General features: G+C 35.4%; 1 protein-coding gene and 1 long non-coding RNA gene across 4 annotated transcripts in view; one reads left to right on the top strand and one right to left on the bottom strand.

The window, feature by feature from the left end:
• Positions 1 to 15,669, top strand: part of SMCHD1 (structural maintenance of chromosomes flexible hinge domain containing 1) — a 128,968-nt gene that overhangs the window by 1,548 nt on the left and 111,751 nt on the right. For 2 of the 3 annotated variants that reach the window (XM_022551508.2, XM_089894951.1), the window contains exons 2-5: positions 9,120 to 9,195; positions 9,826 to 9,987; positions 14,396 to 14,478; positions 15,141 to 15,271. In XM_022551508.2, coding sequence (XP_022407216.1) covers positions 9,120 to 9,195; positions 9,826 to 9,987; positions 14,396 to 14,478; positions 15,141 to 15,271 — 452 coding nt within the window. Of the gene's footprint in view, positions 1 to 9,119; positions 9,196 to 9,825; positions 9,988 to 14,198; positions 14,307 to 14,395; positions 14,479 to 15,140; positions 15,272 to 15,669 lie in introns of those variants that run through there. The other variant, XM_089894948.1, reaches the window with a different exon arrangement.
• The window catches only part of LOC115804094 (uncharacterized), a 107,225-nt gene continuing 96,502 nt past the window's right edge, over positions 4,947 to 15,669 (bottom strand). Inside the window, exon 3 of the long non-coding RNA XR_004024926.2 lies at positions 4,947 to 7,453. This is a non-coding gene — a long non-coding RNA (uncharacterized LOC115804094). The remainder of the gene's footprint in view (positions 7,454 to 15,669) is intronic.

Genomic DNA, 15,669 nt, shown 5'->3' with positions numbered 1-15,669 from the left:
TTGATTTGTTCTGTATTCCCAGCATCTGGAATTGTGCCTGGCACATAGTAAATGGCCAAATTAGAATGGAGACAAAATTTTATAAACTCAGAAGTTCATTCTGTGTATGGTTATAGCAGATTCCCATGTCTTTGAAAAGTGAATGAATGAATGCTCTTTTTTTAGGATGAATGTTTTATATTCATCAGGGAAAGGAAACTCTTCATGTTTATTATTTTTGTAGTTGATTATATAAAATATTTATATTGATTATATGTAAATGATTTAAAGTCATGACATGTAAAAATGATTCTAAACTATCAGCACATTAAAGAAAATAAGGAACCAGAAGGAAAAAAGTAAACCTTTTACTCACTGTGAAATTTATAACCACTGTTAGCACTTGGAGTTATTTCTTTGTATCCTTACCCTCACCCCCCATTTTAAAATAACCATAATACATGTATATATTCCATTTTTTTCACTTAATATTGTCAGTATTTTTCTGTTTTAATGCAAGTCTTCATAATCGAAGTGGTCTGTTTTGTACCACTGTTTACATAACCAGATCTCTCTTTTATGTTGACATTTACATTACTTCCAATTTTAAGCAATGCCATGATAAACATGTTTGAATGCATAGTCTTCTTTTTGGAGATTTATTTTATTTTGTTTTTATTTTTTAGTTTAAACTTTTTTTTCCTCATTTTTTAAAAACATTGAAGTATAGTTGATTTACAATGTCATGTTAGTTTCAGGTGTACAGCACAGTGATTCAGTTACATATATATATTCTTTTTTAAATTCTTTCCCCTTATATGCATAGTCTTTTATGTCTTTATTTTTCTTTGGTTTAGAATCTTAGAAGTGAGATTCCTGGATCAAAGGTCAGGAATATTTTTAAAGCTCTTGATACGTATTTTTAAATTGTTTTTCAGAAAGGTTGTACTAATCTACCCTCCCTCTAGAAATAATTCTCCCATATGAGAAGTGTCAGTAAGTCTGTTACATATATAGGGGAAGAGTATAATAACCTCTTATTACGGAAGTGGAAACTCACTTTTGGAGATGGTGACTCACTTAAGTCAAACAGATAGTACAAAAATTAGAATTCAAACCCAGAAGCCAAGTTCTTTTTGTTATTCCACTCAGCCTCAAATGATGTTCTTTGTTATAGGGAACAGATATATTCATTCCATTCCTTCAGTATTTTAACAAGGAAAATATTTCCTTTGAGTAATTCTTTTCCTTTCCTTCCCACTTTTTCCTGCTGGAACAGAGAAGGTTAAATTTGATTAGAAGTGGGAGGGAAGAACTAGTAAAAAAAGGAAGGCTAACTTTTTTTTTTTTGAGAGTTTAAAACATCATTAGATTATGCCACCTAATCCCATAACTTTGTCCGCATTACAGACATGAAGAACTGAAATAAGTTACTGAATGAAGTCTGAGTTTATACAGTTCATGAGCAATGAAACTGGGATTGGAATCTAGGTCTGTTTGATTCTAAAGCTTGTATTTTTTTAAAACAATCTCCACAATGTCCACACTACTATTTACTGAAGCCTTCATTTTCCGTTTTAGGGGAAGAGGCAGATAGTGCACTAAATTAAAGTTTTTCATTAAAACTGAAAACAAACTAATAAGTGTTTTGTAGTGCTAGAAAGTATTATGGGTCCTAAACTGTTATTTGGGGAAAGCGAACTTTGTAGAAAAGAGGAGCAATCAAGAGGAAGGAAGAGGAAGAGGTGGATTTGGCAGAAGCCCTTACACTTGTGATAAGCAGTTATTGACTCACTTGAGCCCTTGTGACCTTGCAGAATCAAAGATTAGAAAATAACTTTTTTGGCTAGTTCTTAATATGCCCAGGCATTAAGACCCATATGTGCAAACCCTCCTCTCCACCCCTAATTTTGAGGAAATGCCTACTCCTTCTCTTGTGTGGTTCCACTATTCCTTGTCACCCTTCTATAGCACTTGTTATACCATCATACTTAAAAAAGAGTCTCTGCTTCTTGAAGGTAGGAGCCTTACCTAATAGTTGGTTTATAGCTGTTTAGTTAAATTAATCAATCTGTTCCTTCAAACACAATTTGTACATAAGATATATTACGTTAAAAATTCCAAAAGTTGAAAAGAAAAAAGGTAAAAGAAGGTAGATGTAGGAAAGAGTAGAAAAGTAACCTGAGGAGAACTAGTAAGTGGAAGTTCATTTGATTAAAGCATATACCAGTGCTGAGCCATGAAATCAGCTTTTGAGTTTCTTGGGCGTCAAAACAAAGAAGGAAAGGTAATTGATACAAAATCCACAATGTCTATAAAATAAAAACATTCCAGCTGCTAACGATGCAAACCTTTGATTTGAGAAAAATTTCTCCCTAGATTCCTCACAAATCCTGATAAATTGGACAACATTCTTAGAGATAGGAGAGGCTCTTCTTATCTTGTCTTTTAATGCAAGGTACACTGTGTGTTGTTTAGGGTATTGCAGCCTGCTTTAAGCAGTTACCACCCAAATTTTTGTAGAGATTTCTCGCCCAAGTGCAATGTGGGTGTTCCTGGTTTTGGTGTGGTTCAGGGACAGAGCGATTGGATATAATACCAAAGCACATCATTAAAGGCTAGTTTTTGTTCAGAGAGATGCATTGAACTATATAACTTCTGAGTGACCTAATCCATTGATGAAGTTTAAAGTAGTCAGGATTTTATGGACTACAAGTTAGTTAGCCCTTCATAAATATTTCTTAAAATTGGCTTTTGAGAGAAGTTGGGCAGCAGATAGTTTGAAGCTAACCTAAAGACATGTAGGGCTGGTACTTTGGAAGATCCATATGCTTTAACATTAACCCAGAAAAAGGTGGAATTGAAGTGCTCTTATAAAAATGAAAAAGCCCAGTCACGACTCTTGCCCAAATAGAATGTCATCCTGCTTTCATATAGAGAAAGGCAGAGGAAATGTATCTGTATTCAACGCCAGGTGAGTACAGATACACGAAAGACTTTAGTTTACATTTGATAAGATAGTTTTTTAGACCAAAAATTGGAGAGAGAAGAGTATGACATCTTGAATAAAAGCATAATGAATAATGTAAAAATATTTAATTTATGTTTGTCGAATACCAGAGCTATAAAATATTTAGAGAAGTTATGAATTTGAGAAATAATTTTTATAAAGGATTATAGATAAAGCAGAGAAAAAAGATAGCTTATGTATCTTAATTGAATAATAAAACTATGGAGAGATTGTATGATATATATATAAATACTTTTCAGATGTACATAGATCTTAAAAATTTAATTTAATTATAAAAATATGTATTTTTTTCTACAGGATATGTAACCACATGATCTAACAGTTGGGACATTGTAGAAATAAAGTAGTAAAGAACTGAGAAATAAAGACTGTCTTGATTATACAAAAGCCTAAGATCTGTGAAGACAATTTTTATTTCTGTAAGCAAATAGAATCTTTTCCCCATCAGTTTATGTCTATAGCTTCATTTCTCTTGGGTGGAATTGCATAGGATATGAGTATTTTTAATTTTACTAAAGTATACCAAATTGCTTTTCAATATGGTTGTACTGACTTTCAGGCCTATCCGAAATGTGTAAGATCCACCTTCCCTATATGGAGGCCTATACTTTATTTTTTTATCCTTCAAAATATAGCTGTCTTTTTAGTAGAACTTTTTAAAAAATTGAAGTATAGTTGATTTACAATGTTAGTTTCAGGTGTAGAGCAAACTGACTCAGATGTACACACACACACACACACACACACACACACTTCTTTAGATTCTTTTCCATTGTAGGTTATTACAAGATATTGAATATAGTTCCCTGGGCTATACAGTACGTTCTTGTTGTTTATCTGTTTTATATACAGTAGTGTGTATCTGTATTTTTTTTTTTTTTTTTTTGGCTATGCGTCTTGCAGGTAGTTCCCTAACCAGGGATTGAACCTGGGCCACCACAGTGAAAGCGCCGAATCCTAACCACTGGACCGCCAGGGAATTCCCTAGTAGTGTGTATCTGTTAATCCCAAACTCCTAATTTATCTCCTCTGCCCTGCTTTCCCCTTTGGTAACCCTAAGTTTGTTTCCTATTTTTGTGAGTCTGTTTCTGTTTTGTAAGTAAGTTCATTTGTATCTTTTTTTTTAGAGTCCACATGTAAGTGATATATGATATTTGTCTTTTGGTCTGACTTCACTTTGTAAGATAATCTCTAGGTCCATCCATGTTGCTGCAAAGGGCATTATTTCATTTTTATGTCTGAGTACTATTCCATTTTGTGTGTGTGTGTGTGTGTACACATACACACACACACACCCCACATCTTCTTTATCCATTCATCTGTTGATGGACATTTAGGTTGCTTCCATGTCTTGGCTATGGTAAATAGTGCTGGAATGTCCATTGGGGTGTGTGTATCTTTTTGAATTAGAGAGTTTGTCTTTTCCAGGTATATTCCCAGGGGTGGGATTGGGATTGCTGGATCTTATGGTAACTCTTTTTAATTTTTAAAGGAACCTCCATACTCTTCTCCATAGGGGCTGTACCAGTTTACCTTCCCACCAACAGTGTAGGAGGGTTCCCTTCTCTTCACACCCTCTCCAGCATCAATATTTGTAGACTTTTTGATGATGGCCATTCTGACCAGTGTGAGAGGATACCTCATTCTAGTTTGTTTGTTTTTTTTAAATTTATTTATTATTATTTTGGGGGGGGAGCTGCATTGGGTCTTTATTGTTGCATGTGGGCTTTCTCTAGTTGTGGCGAGTGGGGGCTACTCTTCGTTGCAGTGCGTGGGCTTCTCATTGCACTGGCTTCTCGTTGTGGAACACGGGCTCTAGGCGCGTGGGCTTCAGTAGTTGTGGCACGCGAGCTCAGTAGTTGTGGCTCACGGGCTCTAGAGCGCAGGCTCAGTAGTTGTGGCTCACGGGCTTAGTTGCTCCGCGGCATGTGGGGTCTTCCCAGACCAGGGCTCAAACCCATGTCCCCTGTATTGGCAGGCGGATTCTTAACCACTGTACCACCAGGAAAGTCCCTCATTCTAGTTTTGATTTGCATTTCTCTGGTGATCAGTGCCATTGAGCATCTTTTCATGTGCCTGTTGACTGTCTGTCTGTCTTTGGAGAAATGTCTATTTAGGTCTTCTGCCCATTTTTAATTTTTTTTTTTATATTGAGCTGTATGAGCTATTTGTATGTTTTGGAAATTAAGCCCTTGTTGGTTGCTTCATTTGCAAATATTTTCTCTCATTCCATAGATTGTCTTTTTGGTTTGTTTATGGTTTCCTTTGCAGTGCAAAGGCTTTTAAGTTTAATTAGGCCCCATTTGTTTATTTTTGCTTTTGTTTCCATTACTTTAGGAGACAGAGCCAAAAAAAGTATTGCTGTGATTTATGTCAGAGTGTTCTGCATATGTTTTCCTCTAGGAGTTTTATAGTATCCGGTCTTACATTTAGGTCTTTAAACTACTTTGAGTTTATTTTTGTATATGGTGTTGGAGAATCTTCTAATATCATTCTTTTACATGTAGCTGTCCAGTTTTCCCAGCACCACTTATTGAGGAGACAGTCTTTTGTCCACTGTATATTCTTGCCTCCTTTGTCTCAGGTTAATTGACCATAAGTGTGTGGATTTATTTCTGGGTTTTCATCCTGTTCCATTGAGCTGTGTGTCTGTTTTTGTGTCAGTACCGTACTGTTTTGATTACTGTAGCTTTGTAGTATATTCTGAAGTCAGGACGTGTGAATCTTCCACTCTGTTCTTTCTCAAGATTGTTTTGGCTATTTAGGATCTTTTGTGTTTGCATACAATTTTTTAAATTGTTTGTTCTAGTACTGTGAAGAATCCCATTGGTAATTTGATAGGGATTTCACTGCGCCTGTAGATTGCTTTGGGTAGTATGGTCATTTTAACAAAATTGATTCTTCCAATCCAAGAACAAGGTGTACCTTTCCATCTCTTTGTTCATCTTCAGTTTCTTTCATCAGTGTCTTATAATTTTCAGAGTACAGGTGTTTTGCCTCCTTAGGTAGGTTTATTCCTAGGTTTTTTTTTTTTTTTTTTTTTGATGCAGTGGTAAATGGGATTGTCTCCTTAATTTGTCTTTCTGATAGTTTGTTGTTAGTGTATAGAAATGCAACAGATTCATGTATATTAATTTTGTATCCTGCAACTTTACTGAATTAATTGATGAGCTCTAGTAGTTTTCTGGTGGCATCTTTAGTATTTTTTATGTATAGTATCATGTCATCTGCAAACAGTGACAATTTTACTTCTTCCTTTCCAATTTGGATTCCTTTCATTTCTTTTTCTTCACTGATTGCTGTGGCTAGGACTTTCAAAACTATGTTGAATAAAAGTGGTGCGAGTGGGCATCCTTGTCTTGTTCCTGATCTGAGAGGAAATGGTTTCAGCTCTTTGCCGTTGAGTATGATGTTAGCTGTGAATTTGTCATATACGGATTTTATTGTGTTGAGGTATGTTCCCTCTGTGCCCACTTTCTGGAGAGTTTTTATCATAAATGGATTTTGAATTTTATCAAAAGCTTTTTCTGCATCTATTGAGATGATCATATGGTTTTTATTCTGCAGTTTGTTGATGTGGTGTATCACATTGATTTGTCGATATTGAAAGATTCTTTCATCCCTGGGTTAAATTCCACTTCATCATGTGTGATTCTTTTAATGGAGGCCTATACTTTATATTATCAGGACTTAAAGTTTTTGCCAGCCTTGTGGGAATGATAATCAAAGTTTTAATTTTCTCTGATAACTAGGATGAGCATCTTTTCGTGTTTTCCAGTTTTTTTCTTTATGGCTTGCACTTCTTACGTATTTTCAGAAATCCTTTCTCTCTCCTCTCAGAATGATTTCCCTATTTTTCCTTTACAATTTTGGATTAAAATGTAGCTGCTTTAGTTCTCTTGGAAATTATTTTTGTGTATGTTGAGATGGGGATTTTAAAAATCTATTTCTGTACAATTAAGTAGTTGTCTCAGTAATATTCATTGAATAGTTTATTCTTTTCTCATCAATCTGTAATGTCATTCCTCTATTTGCCAAGCTCCCTGTGTGGGTCTGTTTCAGGGTTCTCTATTCCCTTCCACTGGTCTATAATAGTATATATATATATATATTGTTTTTTAAAACTCTCTTTTTTTTTTTTTTTTTTTAGAAATGGCTTTTATTTATTTATTATTTATTTTTGGCTGTGTTGGATCTTCGTTTCTGTGCGAGGGCTTTCTCTAGTTGCGGCGAGCAGGGGCCACTCTTCATCACGGTGCACGGGCCTCTCACTATTGCAGCCTCTCTTTTCGCGGAGCACAGGCTCCAGACGTGCAGGCCCAGTAGTTGTGGCTCACGGGCCCAGTTGCTCTGCGGCATGTGGGATCTTCCCAGACCAGGGCTCGAACCCATGTCCCCTGCATTGGCAGGCAGATTCTCAACCACTGCGCCACCAGGGAAGCCCTATAATAGTATATTTTAAGTTAGAAATTCTTCTCATTAAAAGTTTCAAACATACACAAGAGATAATAGTATAATGAAACCACGTATAATCATCCACATTCAACAGTTTCCACGTATTTACCACACTAGCTTCATTTTTGCCTTTTGAAGCATATTCCAGGCCTTAGTTTACTTCACTCCTATATACTCAACATGCACTTCTATTATCACACCATCAAAATTAACATTTTTAATAGTATTGTTCAATCCATATTCAGATTTGTTTATCTCAGAAATGTTTTTTTATAGTTGGTTTGTTTAAATCAGGGTCCTTATATTGAACTTGGTTTTTTATGTTTCTTAATTCTTCTAAAATTTAGAGCATTTGAGCAAACTACCTTCCCCCAGTCTTTTTTGTTTTTCCTGACATTGACTTGTTGAAGAAATCAAGTTGGTTTGTCTCTCATATTCCACATTCTGGATTTGTCTGTGCTCCTTTATGGTGTAATTTAGCTTGTTCTAACTCAACATATCTTATAAACTAGAAGTTATTTTTAAAGGCTTATAATTAAGATTTAGGTTCAGCTTCTTTGGGGTAGGGAAGCAAAAAATACTTCATAGGTGGTGCTGGTACTTCTTATTACATCACATCAGGAGGCACATAATGTAAGGCTATTTTACCCACTCTTACAAATGCTAAGATTGAATTAATGGGATTCAGGTGGTTTCAGCAGGATTCCTCCATAAACAAGTTTTAATTTAAGGTTCATTCATTGATGGTGCTATTCTGATTGCCATTCCTCCTGTATTTATTAGCAGGAATTCTTTGCCTCTCTAATCGATGAGGCAAAAGAACAACTTTGCCTCATCAATTAGAGATACATGGTTACCCTGAAATCTAATTGGTACAAGAAAACAGGATAAATGCTTTGTTCTTTCCCTTTAATTTGTCAGTGTTCAGAGTAAGGAGTTAGTGCCTCAGTTAGTTTCAGTAGTGACCAGTAGGGTTTTTAGTATCAGTATTGAAGACTTGAATATCATTAGTCTAGATTTTTTTAGTAATCTTCTGTGTAAGGTTGGTCTAGATTAACTAGTTCATCATTACCTGAAACAGAAGTAAGGATGCTAACACTTTGTTTCCTGTTGTAGTTTCCCCCCATAATTTATGTTGCCTTAATTTTTTTAAGTTATACTTTTGGAAGGGGTTATAATAGATATAAAGATTCTTTATGCAGATACCCTGCATAGTGTGGCTATACTTACCTCAGTGTTATAAAATATTAACCTCTATTTTCTTCTAGTACTTTTGTTTTTGCATATTTAAATATTTAATATATATGAACATAACTTATTTGCTCCAAATAAGTTTACTTATATATTGACATAAAATTATATCTTTTTTGTCTAAGAGAGCCCTGCTGATGTTAAACCCTTTCAAAATGTTCAATTAATCACTTGTGTTCCTAGGTGACATATAATAGCAGAAAAATCTAGGTAATTTGTAGATAGATTTGTGGTTAATTATGCAAAGGCAAAATTTTAGAACATTAAGACATATTTCTCAAATAAATGTAACACTGTTAGAAGATTATAATATCCTTATTAATATTTTCATATTTTTGTAAACTTGAATAGTGTATTTATTTCCTTTGTATAATAATTGATTTTATTCTGTTATTTTGGATAGACACTTGGCATTTCACCTGAAGAAAAATTTGTTATTACAACAACAAGTAGGAAAGAAATTACCTGTGATAATTTTGGTAAGCAATGTTATGTTTATGCTTTTATATTTAATATGTTCTAGTATATCATAGAGCAATGACTATTTTATGAGATAGATAAGCATCAAAAAACTGTGATGTTTTGAGGATGGGGGAGGAAACTAGCTATATGCATCCAGTTTGTGCAGAGGTCATATTTTTCAAGCAAGATTATAGGAAAAGAGTTGATATCATTTATGGCTACAGAAGATGAGACCTTGATCAGCACAACACCTAGCACAGATCTTCTACTTGGGCCCTTAAGAAGCTAATTCTTCTGACCAACTTGGATTCTTCCATTATCTTTTTTTACCCAGTTATGTTCTAAGACTTGCCAATTTTTCATGCCTGATTCCTTTTTGGATTTAATCATTCTTCTCCATTCATATTGATACCACTTTAATATAGTTCCTCATCTGATTTTCTGTGACAACTTAAGAATTGAGTGTTTCCATTGATATTCTTAACAAAACACAACACAACTGAATTTATAGATGGATCCATTGTTTGGGGATTTGCCTGTACAATTTTTAAAGTCATTTCATAGATACAGTTTGTATATTTAAAATTATAAATTCATTGTGTTTCGGATGCTAGCTTAGCACTTAAGATGTTACCTCTTGATTACAGATGAAGCTGTTAAAGATGGAGTCACTCTGTACCTGCTACAGTCAGTCAGTCAGTTACTACTAACAGCTACAAAAGAACGAATTGACTTCCTACCTCACTATGACACATTGGTTAAAAGTGGCATGTATGAATATTATGCAAGTGAAGGACAAAATCCTTTACGTAAGTATTCCATTTATACTAATTTTGATAAACTGTCACTCACCTTTATCCCCTGATCACACGTCTTAGTCCTTCACTTTAAAAAAGATCTCTCATTCTACTTTATTCACAGACTATGATCAGTTTTTGTGAGTGTCCTTACTTTGTCTCTTCATCACAGTGTATTTCTTTTTCTACCTAAGTCATCTTACTTCAGAATAAAGATACCTCTCCTTGAAAACTAATGTAGAATGAGAATTCATTCCTTTTCGACTCATGAGAGGTCTTGTACTTACACATCTATCTCCTGTACACTCTCCTTTCCTGATTTATTCTTCCTGGCCTCATGTACACCTCTCCCAGTTGAGAAAATATTTGTTTTACCTTGCACATTTTTTATAGCTGAACAGCAGTGGTTTGTGTTCTTTATCATTTCTTTATCATTTCCTTCCACCTTTACTACTTGCCAGTTTTTATCCTACCTTTGGATTGTTTGCTAGTTGATTTAGAGAATCTTTTCTGTCTGGACCCTGCCAAAGTGTTTAATACTATTTAGATGTTCATTATAAACTTTCTTTTTCTTTTTTTTTGGCTGTGCTGTGGCTTGTGGGATCTCAGTTCCCCAACCAGGAACCAGGAATTGAACCTGGGCCTTGGCAGTGAAAGCCAGGAATCCTAGCCACTAGGCCACCAGGGAACTCCCTATAAACTTTCTTATTAAAAATTTTTTTCATTGTATATGCATTAGAGTTGGTAGAAAATTAGAAAACATAGATAAGCAAAAAGAGCATAAAGAACATCCCTATCTCTACCACCCAGATGTAACTACCACCAACACTTCGGTGTTTATCATTTCAGACCTCTTTATATTGTTTGAGTTTTTTTCTTTTTTAATGGTTTTGTATGATGCATCCTTTTTTTTTTTGGCCGCACTGCATGGCTTGTGAGATCTTAGTTAGTTCCCTGACCGTGGATTGAACTCGGGCCCTCAGCAGTGAAAGCACAGAGTCCTAACCACTGGACCACCAGGGAATTCCCAATGCATACTTTTTTAACCTACCTTTTTATTTAAAATCTAATGAACATCTTTAATATGCATGTCAATATATATTTGTTTTAGGGGTTACACAGTATTTAGATAACGTAATTTATTTGAACAGTGTACTGTTGTTATTAGACATTCAAGTTATTTCAGTCTTTTTTTAATTGTTACAAATGACTGAATGTTCTTGTGACTAATTCTTTTTTTTTAAATAAATTTATTTATTTTATTTATTATTTTTGGCTGCGTTGGGTCTTCGTTGCTGCGCGTGGGCTTTCTCTAGTTGCGGCGATCAGGGGCTACTCTTCGTTGTGGAGCACAGGCTCTAGGCATGCAGGCTTCAGCAGTTGTGGCTCGCGGGCTCTAGAGCACAGGCTCAGTAGTTGTGGCGCACGGGCTTAGTTGCTCCGCGGCATGTGGGATCTTCCCAGACAAGGGAAGTATGTCCCCTGCATTGGCAGACGGATTCTTAACCACTGCGCCACCAGGGAAGTCCCCCCATCTTCTTAATGTGTCAGTGCTTCAGGGCTTAGTCTTTGGTCCCTTATCTTCTCCTAATTCCTCAACTGGTGATTCCATCTGATCTCATGGCTCTAAATACCATAGTTATGGAAGTGACTCCCAAATGGAGGTAGTGAGAAATGGTCATTTTTAGTTAAATATTGAAAATAATGCCAGACTTACCTCCTGAATCCCAGTTTTGTCTATCCACTTGCCCATGTGGCATCTCTACTAGGATATCTAAGATGGGAATATACTACACATAGTTTTCCATCCAAATTAATTTTGGTTCTTTTTAGTTGCTTAAACCAAACATCCAGTTGATTCTTTGTCTCATTCAATCTTTCAGAAAATCCTTTTGGCACTATCATCAGTGTTTATCTTAAAATGAGCATTTCTCTTTACTTCTGTTGGTAACACTAGGTCTGAGGCACCATCATAGATTACCGAGATTATACAGTGGCCTCGTCTCTCTCTTTTCATGCCTGTACATGTAAGGTTTGAGAAGTCAGATTGTTTCACTAAGGGTAAACGCTGACATCTTTACAATTACATGCATGGTCTTAGAAGCTGTGCTTTGTATCTCTCTGACTTCGTTTCCACAACTCTTCTTGTTGTTCATTCCTCTTCACTGCCAGCTTTATTCTCAGCTTAGGGCCCTCTCCCTGGATAGCCCCTGTCTCAGTCCCTCACCTCATTCAAGTCTTGTTTTTCTATTACCTTCTCAACAAAACTTATCTTGTTCACCCTATTTAAAATTGCAAACTATGTTTCCTCTATGCCTCTATACCAGATAAACCCACGTAAGTTGGAAATATTCTAAGTCAAAAATGCATTTGCGGGGGCTTCCCTGGTGGCGCAGTGGTTGAGAGTCCACCTGCCGATGCAGGGGACAGGGGTTCGTGCCCCGGTCCGGGAGGATCCCACATGCCGTGGAGCGGCTGGGCCCGTGAGCCATGGCTGCTGAGCCTGCGCACCCGGATCCTGTGCTCTGCAATGGGAGAGGCCACAACAGTGAGAGGCCTGCATACCGAAAAAAAAAAAATGCATTTGGTGGGGGGTAAATTATAAGTTTGGGATTAAAATACACACCCTACTATATATAAAATAGATAACCAACAAGGACGTACTATATAGCACAGACCTATAATGGAAGAGAATGTAAAAAAAAAAGAATATATATATTTATATATATGTATAACTGAATCACTTTGCTATATACCTGAAACTAACACACCATTGTAAATCAACTATACTTTAATATAAAATAAAAATTAAATTAAAAAATGCATAGGAGCCATATGGCAAAATGTTAACAACATGTAAATCTAGGTGAAAGGGTTTAAGTATCTGCATATTGAATGAATCTTTAATTCTTTCTCTGGGGATAAGTTTTTAAATGTATAATCAGGGAGTCAGTAGATACATTCATTTTTAAGACTTTTGATATAGATTAATTACCTTCCAGATTGGTTATATGGGTTTTCATTCCTGCTGTCATTATATGAATAGGCAGAGAATATCACTGTTTAAACTCCTGCTTTGATTTCTGTAACTTCACATTAAATTCCTGGGTCTTTCCCTGCCTCTGTTTCCTGTGCCTTTGATGCTACTTCTGGTTATTGTTGACTGTATGGTGGATAATTCTTTAAGTCATGTTGATCTTTCTATACGTGAAGTGAACTTACCCAAGCCTAAACTATTCTGTGTCAATGAAGCATTTATCTCTGGCTGTCTTTACTCTCTCTATTAAGCATAGTCTGTTCCAGCTCTGTGGAACACCTCTACTCGCTGAGCTTGATATAGTGATAGGGCATCGCATCTAAAACTGAACTTTTCTTTCCTCCCTTCTAAATTTTTCTCCTTCCAAATTTTATGGAAAATATGACCATTTATTCATTCTAGAGCAAGTACTCAAAACCACCTTGGATTTCTTTTTCTTTCTCCCTTTATATCTAATTATATACTAAATTCTACTCATTTCTTTCTTTGAGATTTCTCTTAACTCTTTTTCCTCGCATTTCCTACAGTGTCCCTACTTCTCCATTTCCTAGTTAATACCCTTCGCCAGGTCTTTATACATATCTGATTTGTGGTAACTTCTTTCTAACTAGCTTATAAACATAGACATCCCCTGAGTGTTGAGAGTGTGGAAGTGCTTGCTGGAGTGCTACCCTGTGGGTTAATTACGCTTAAGTTGGGTTAAGCTTCAGGGGAATAGACATTAATTTATTATGTTCCCCCTTTTAATTAAGGGAATAAAAGTGAGGAATAGTTTGGGTACTGACCCTGGAGAAAGGAGAATGTTAGGAACAATGCCGAGCCAGTGATAAACTGAAGGTCAGGCTGATTTTGTAGTAGGAAATTAAGATCAGTTTTGTGTCAGTTTAGCAGATAAATTCTGCCAGTTCACAAGTTGCTGTTGTGAGATATCTGTATTTAAATTAGCTCTCAATAGACACTTTTATAGTTGCTTTATAGTTGTCCTTATATCTCAAAATGTGCTTACGTTTGACTTGTGCATGATGTAATTACGTACCACAGACTACTATTTGATTTTATGGTTATGGTCTTCTGTTTGTCTCTTATGTGTGTATGTCTGTCTTTAGATTATAAACTCCTTGAAGCCAGGAATCATGGCTGGCTGACTCATGATGTGTAGTGCCATGCAAGTACGGGTTGGTGACTGCTTTTTTATGCTGGTGGTGATTGGTGATGCCTTTATTATGTTTGTGTCATTAGGATCAGGATAATACTTTAATTCTAGCTCTTTGGAAAATAAAAGTGATGGCTTAAGGTACTTCAGAGTTTCTTCTACTTTGAACTTTTATATGAAGTATTTAGGAGGGAAAACTAAAGCAATAACGTTTTCTCATTCTCTTCCAGCATTTGCTCTTGCAGAATTAATTGATAATTCATTGTCTGCCACGTCTCGTAACACTGGTGTTAGAAGAATACAGATCAAATTGGTAAGGAAATAATACTCTAAAGCAATTTAACTTGTCCTTTTATAGAAGTACTACAGGTTCATTGGAGAAAAATTAGGAAAGAAAGATAAACTAAAAGTAGAAATAATTATCTGATGTCTCTTCAGTCATTAAAATTTTTTCACGTGCCCTTTTTCTATGCATATATGTATACATGTATGTGTGATCATAGTGTACATTTTGTTATTTGTGATCTTTTATTTTCCCTTAATAGTACATTGTAAACACAGCCATATCATGAATATTCTGCAATATAATATACCACTGCTGCAGTTTGGTTTATTGACTATAATATAAATTATGTAATCAGTCTACTGTTGTTGAACTTTTAGATTTTTTTTCCTATATTTTTGCCATTGTAAGCAGTGCTGGCATGATGAGTATCCTTATAGACTTTTGTACATATCTCTGATTAGTTTCTCAAGCTAAATTCTGAGAAATGGAATTTCTGGGTTAAAGGACATGAAGAATTCTAAGGCCTTTGATTCATACCGCTGAAGTGCCTTTCAGAAAGTTGTATTAATATATACTTCCTCCAGCAATGTATGAGTGAGCCCAATGAATCACTTTTTTTATATTAACTTTTCTTGTTTTTAATATTGATTTGACTTTTCCTATCTTTTTGAACTTATTTTATTTCATAGCTTTTTGATGAAACACAAGGAAAACCTGCCGTTGCAGTGATAGATAATGGAAGAGGAATGACCTCTAAACAGCTTAACAACTGGGCCGTGTATAGGTTGTCAAAATTTACAAGGCAAGGTGACTTTGAAAGGTTAGAAAACCTTACTCACTTTTTTTATGGGCAGCTGGGTATTTTAATGAGGATAAGAACTCATATTTCTTTAGTTATACATGATACATTGGCGGTTTTGATGTTATCAGCATATTTATTTAGATTTTTATAATAAAGTTTTTATGAACAATACTTAGAAATAGTTAAAACTGCATAAATCACATTGCACCCTTCCGTTGAATGATTTTTTTTGCATTTCCTGAGGTATATAGGAATTTTTTTTTAATTAATTTTACTTATTTATTTATTTATTTTTGACTGCATTGGGTCTTCGTTGCTGCATGCAGGCTTTCTCTAGTTGCGGCGAGCGGGAGCTACTCTTTGTTGAGGTGTGCGGGCTTCTCATTGTGGTGGCTTGGCTTTGTTGTGGAGCATGG

This window comes from Delphinapterus leucas, chromosome 14 (assembly GCF_059928025.1).
Source record: "Delphinapterus leucas isolate spDelLeu-1000000601 "Yukka" chromosome 14, BTC_Dleu_Yukka2, whole genome shotgun sequence".
Classification (NCBI taxonomy): domain Eukaryota; kingdom Metazoa; phylum Chordata; class Mammalia; order Artiodactyla; family Monodontidae; genus Delphinapterus; species Delphinapterus leucas.
Note: the sequence above shows the minus strand (reverse complement) of the source record. Positions and strands in the feature narration are given on the sequence as shown.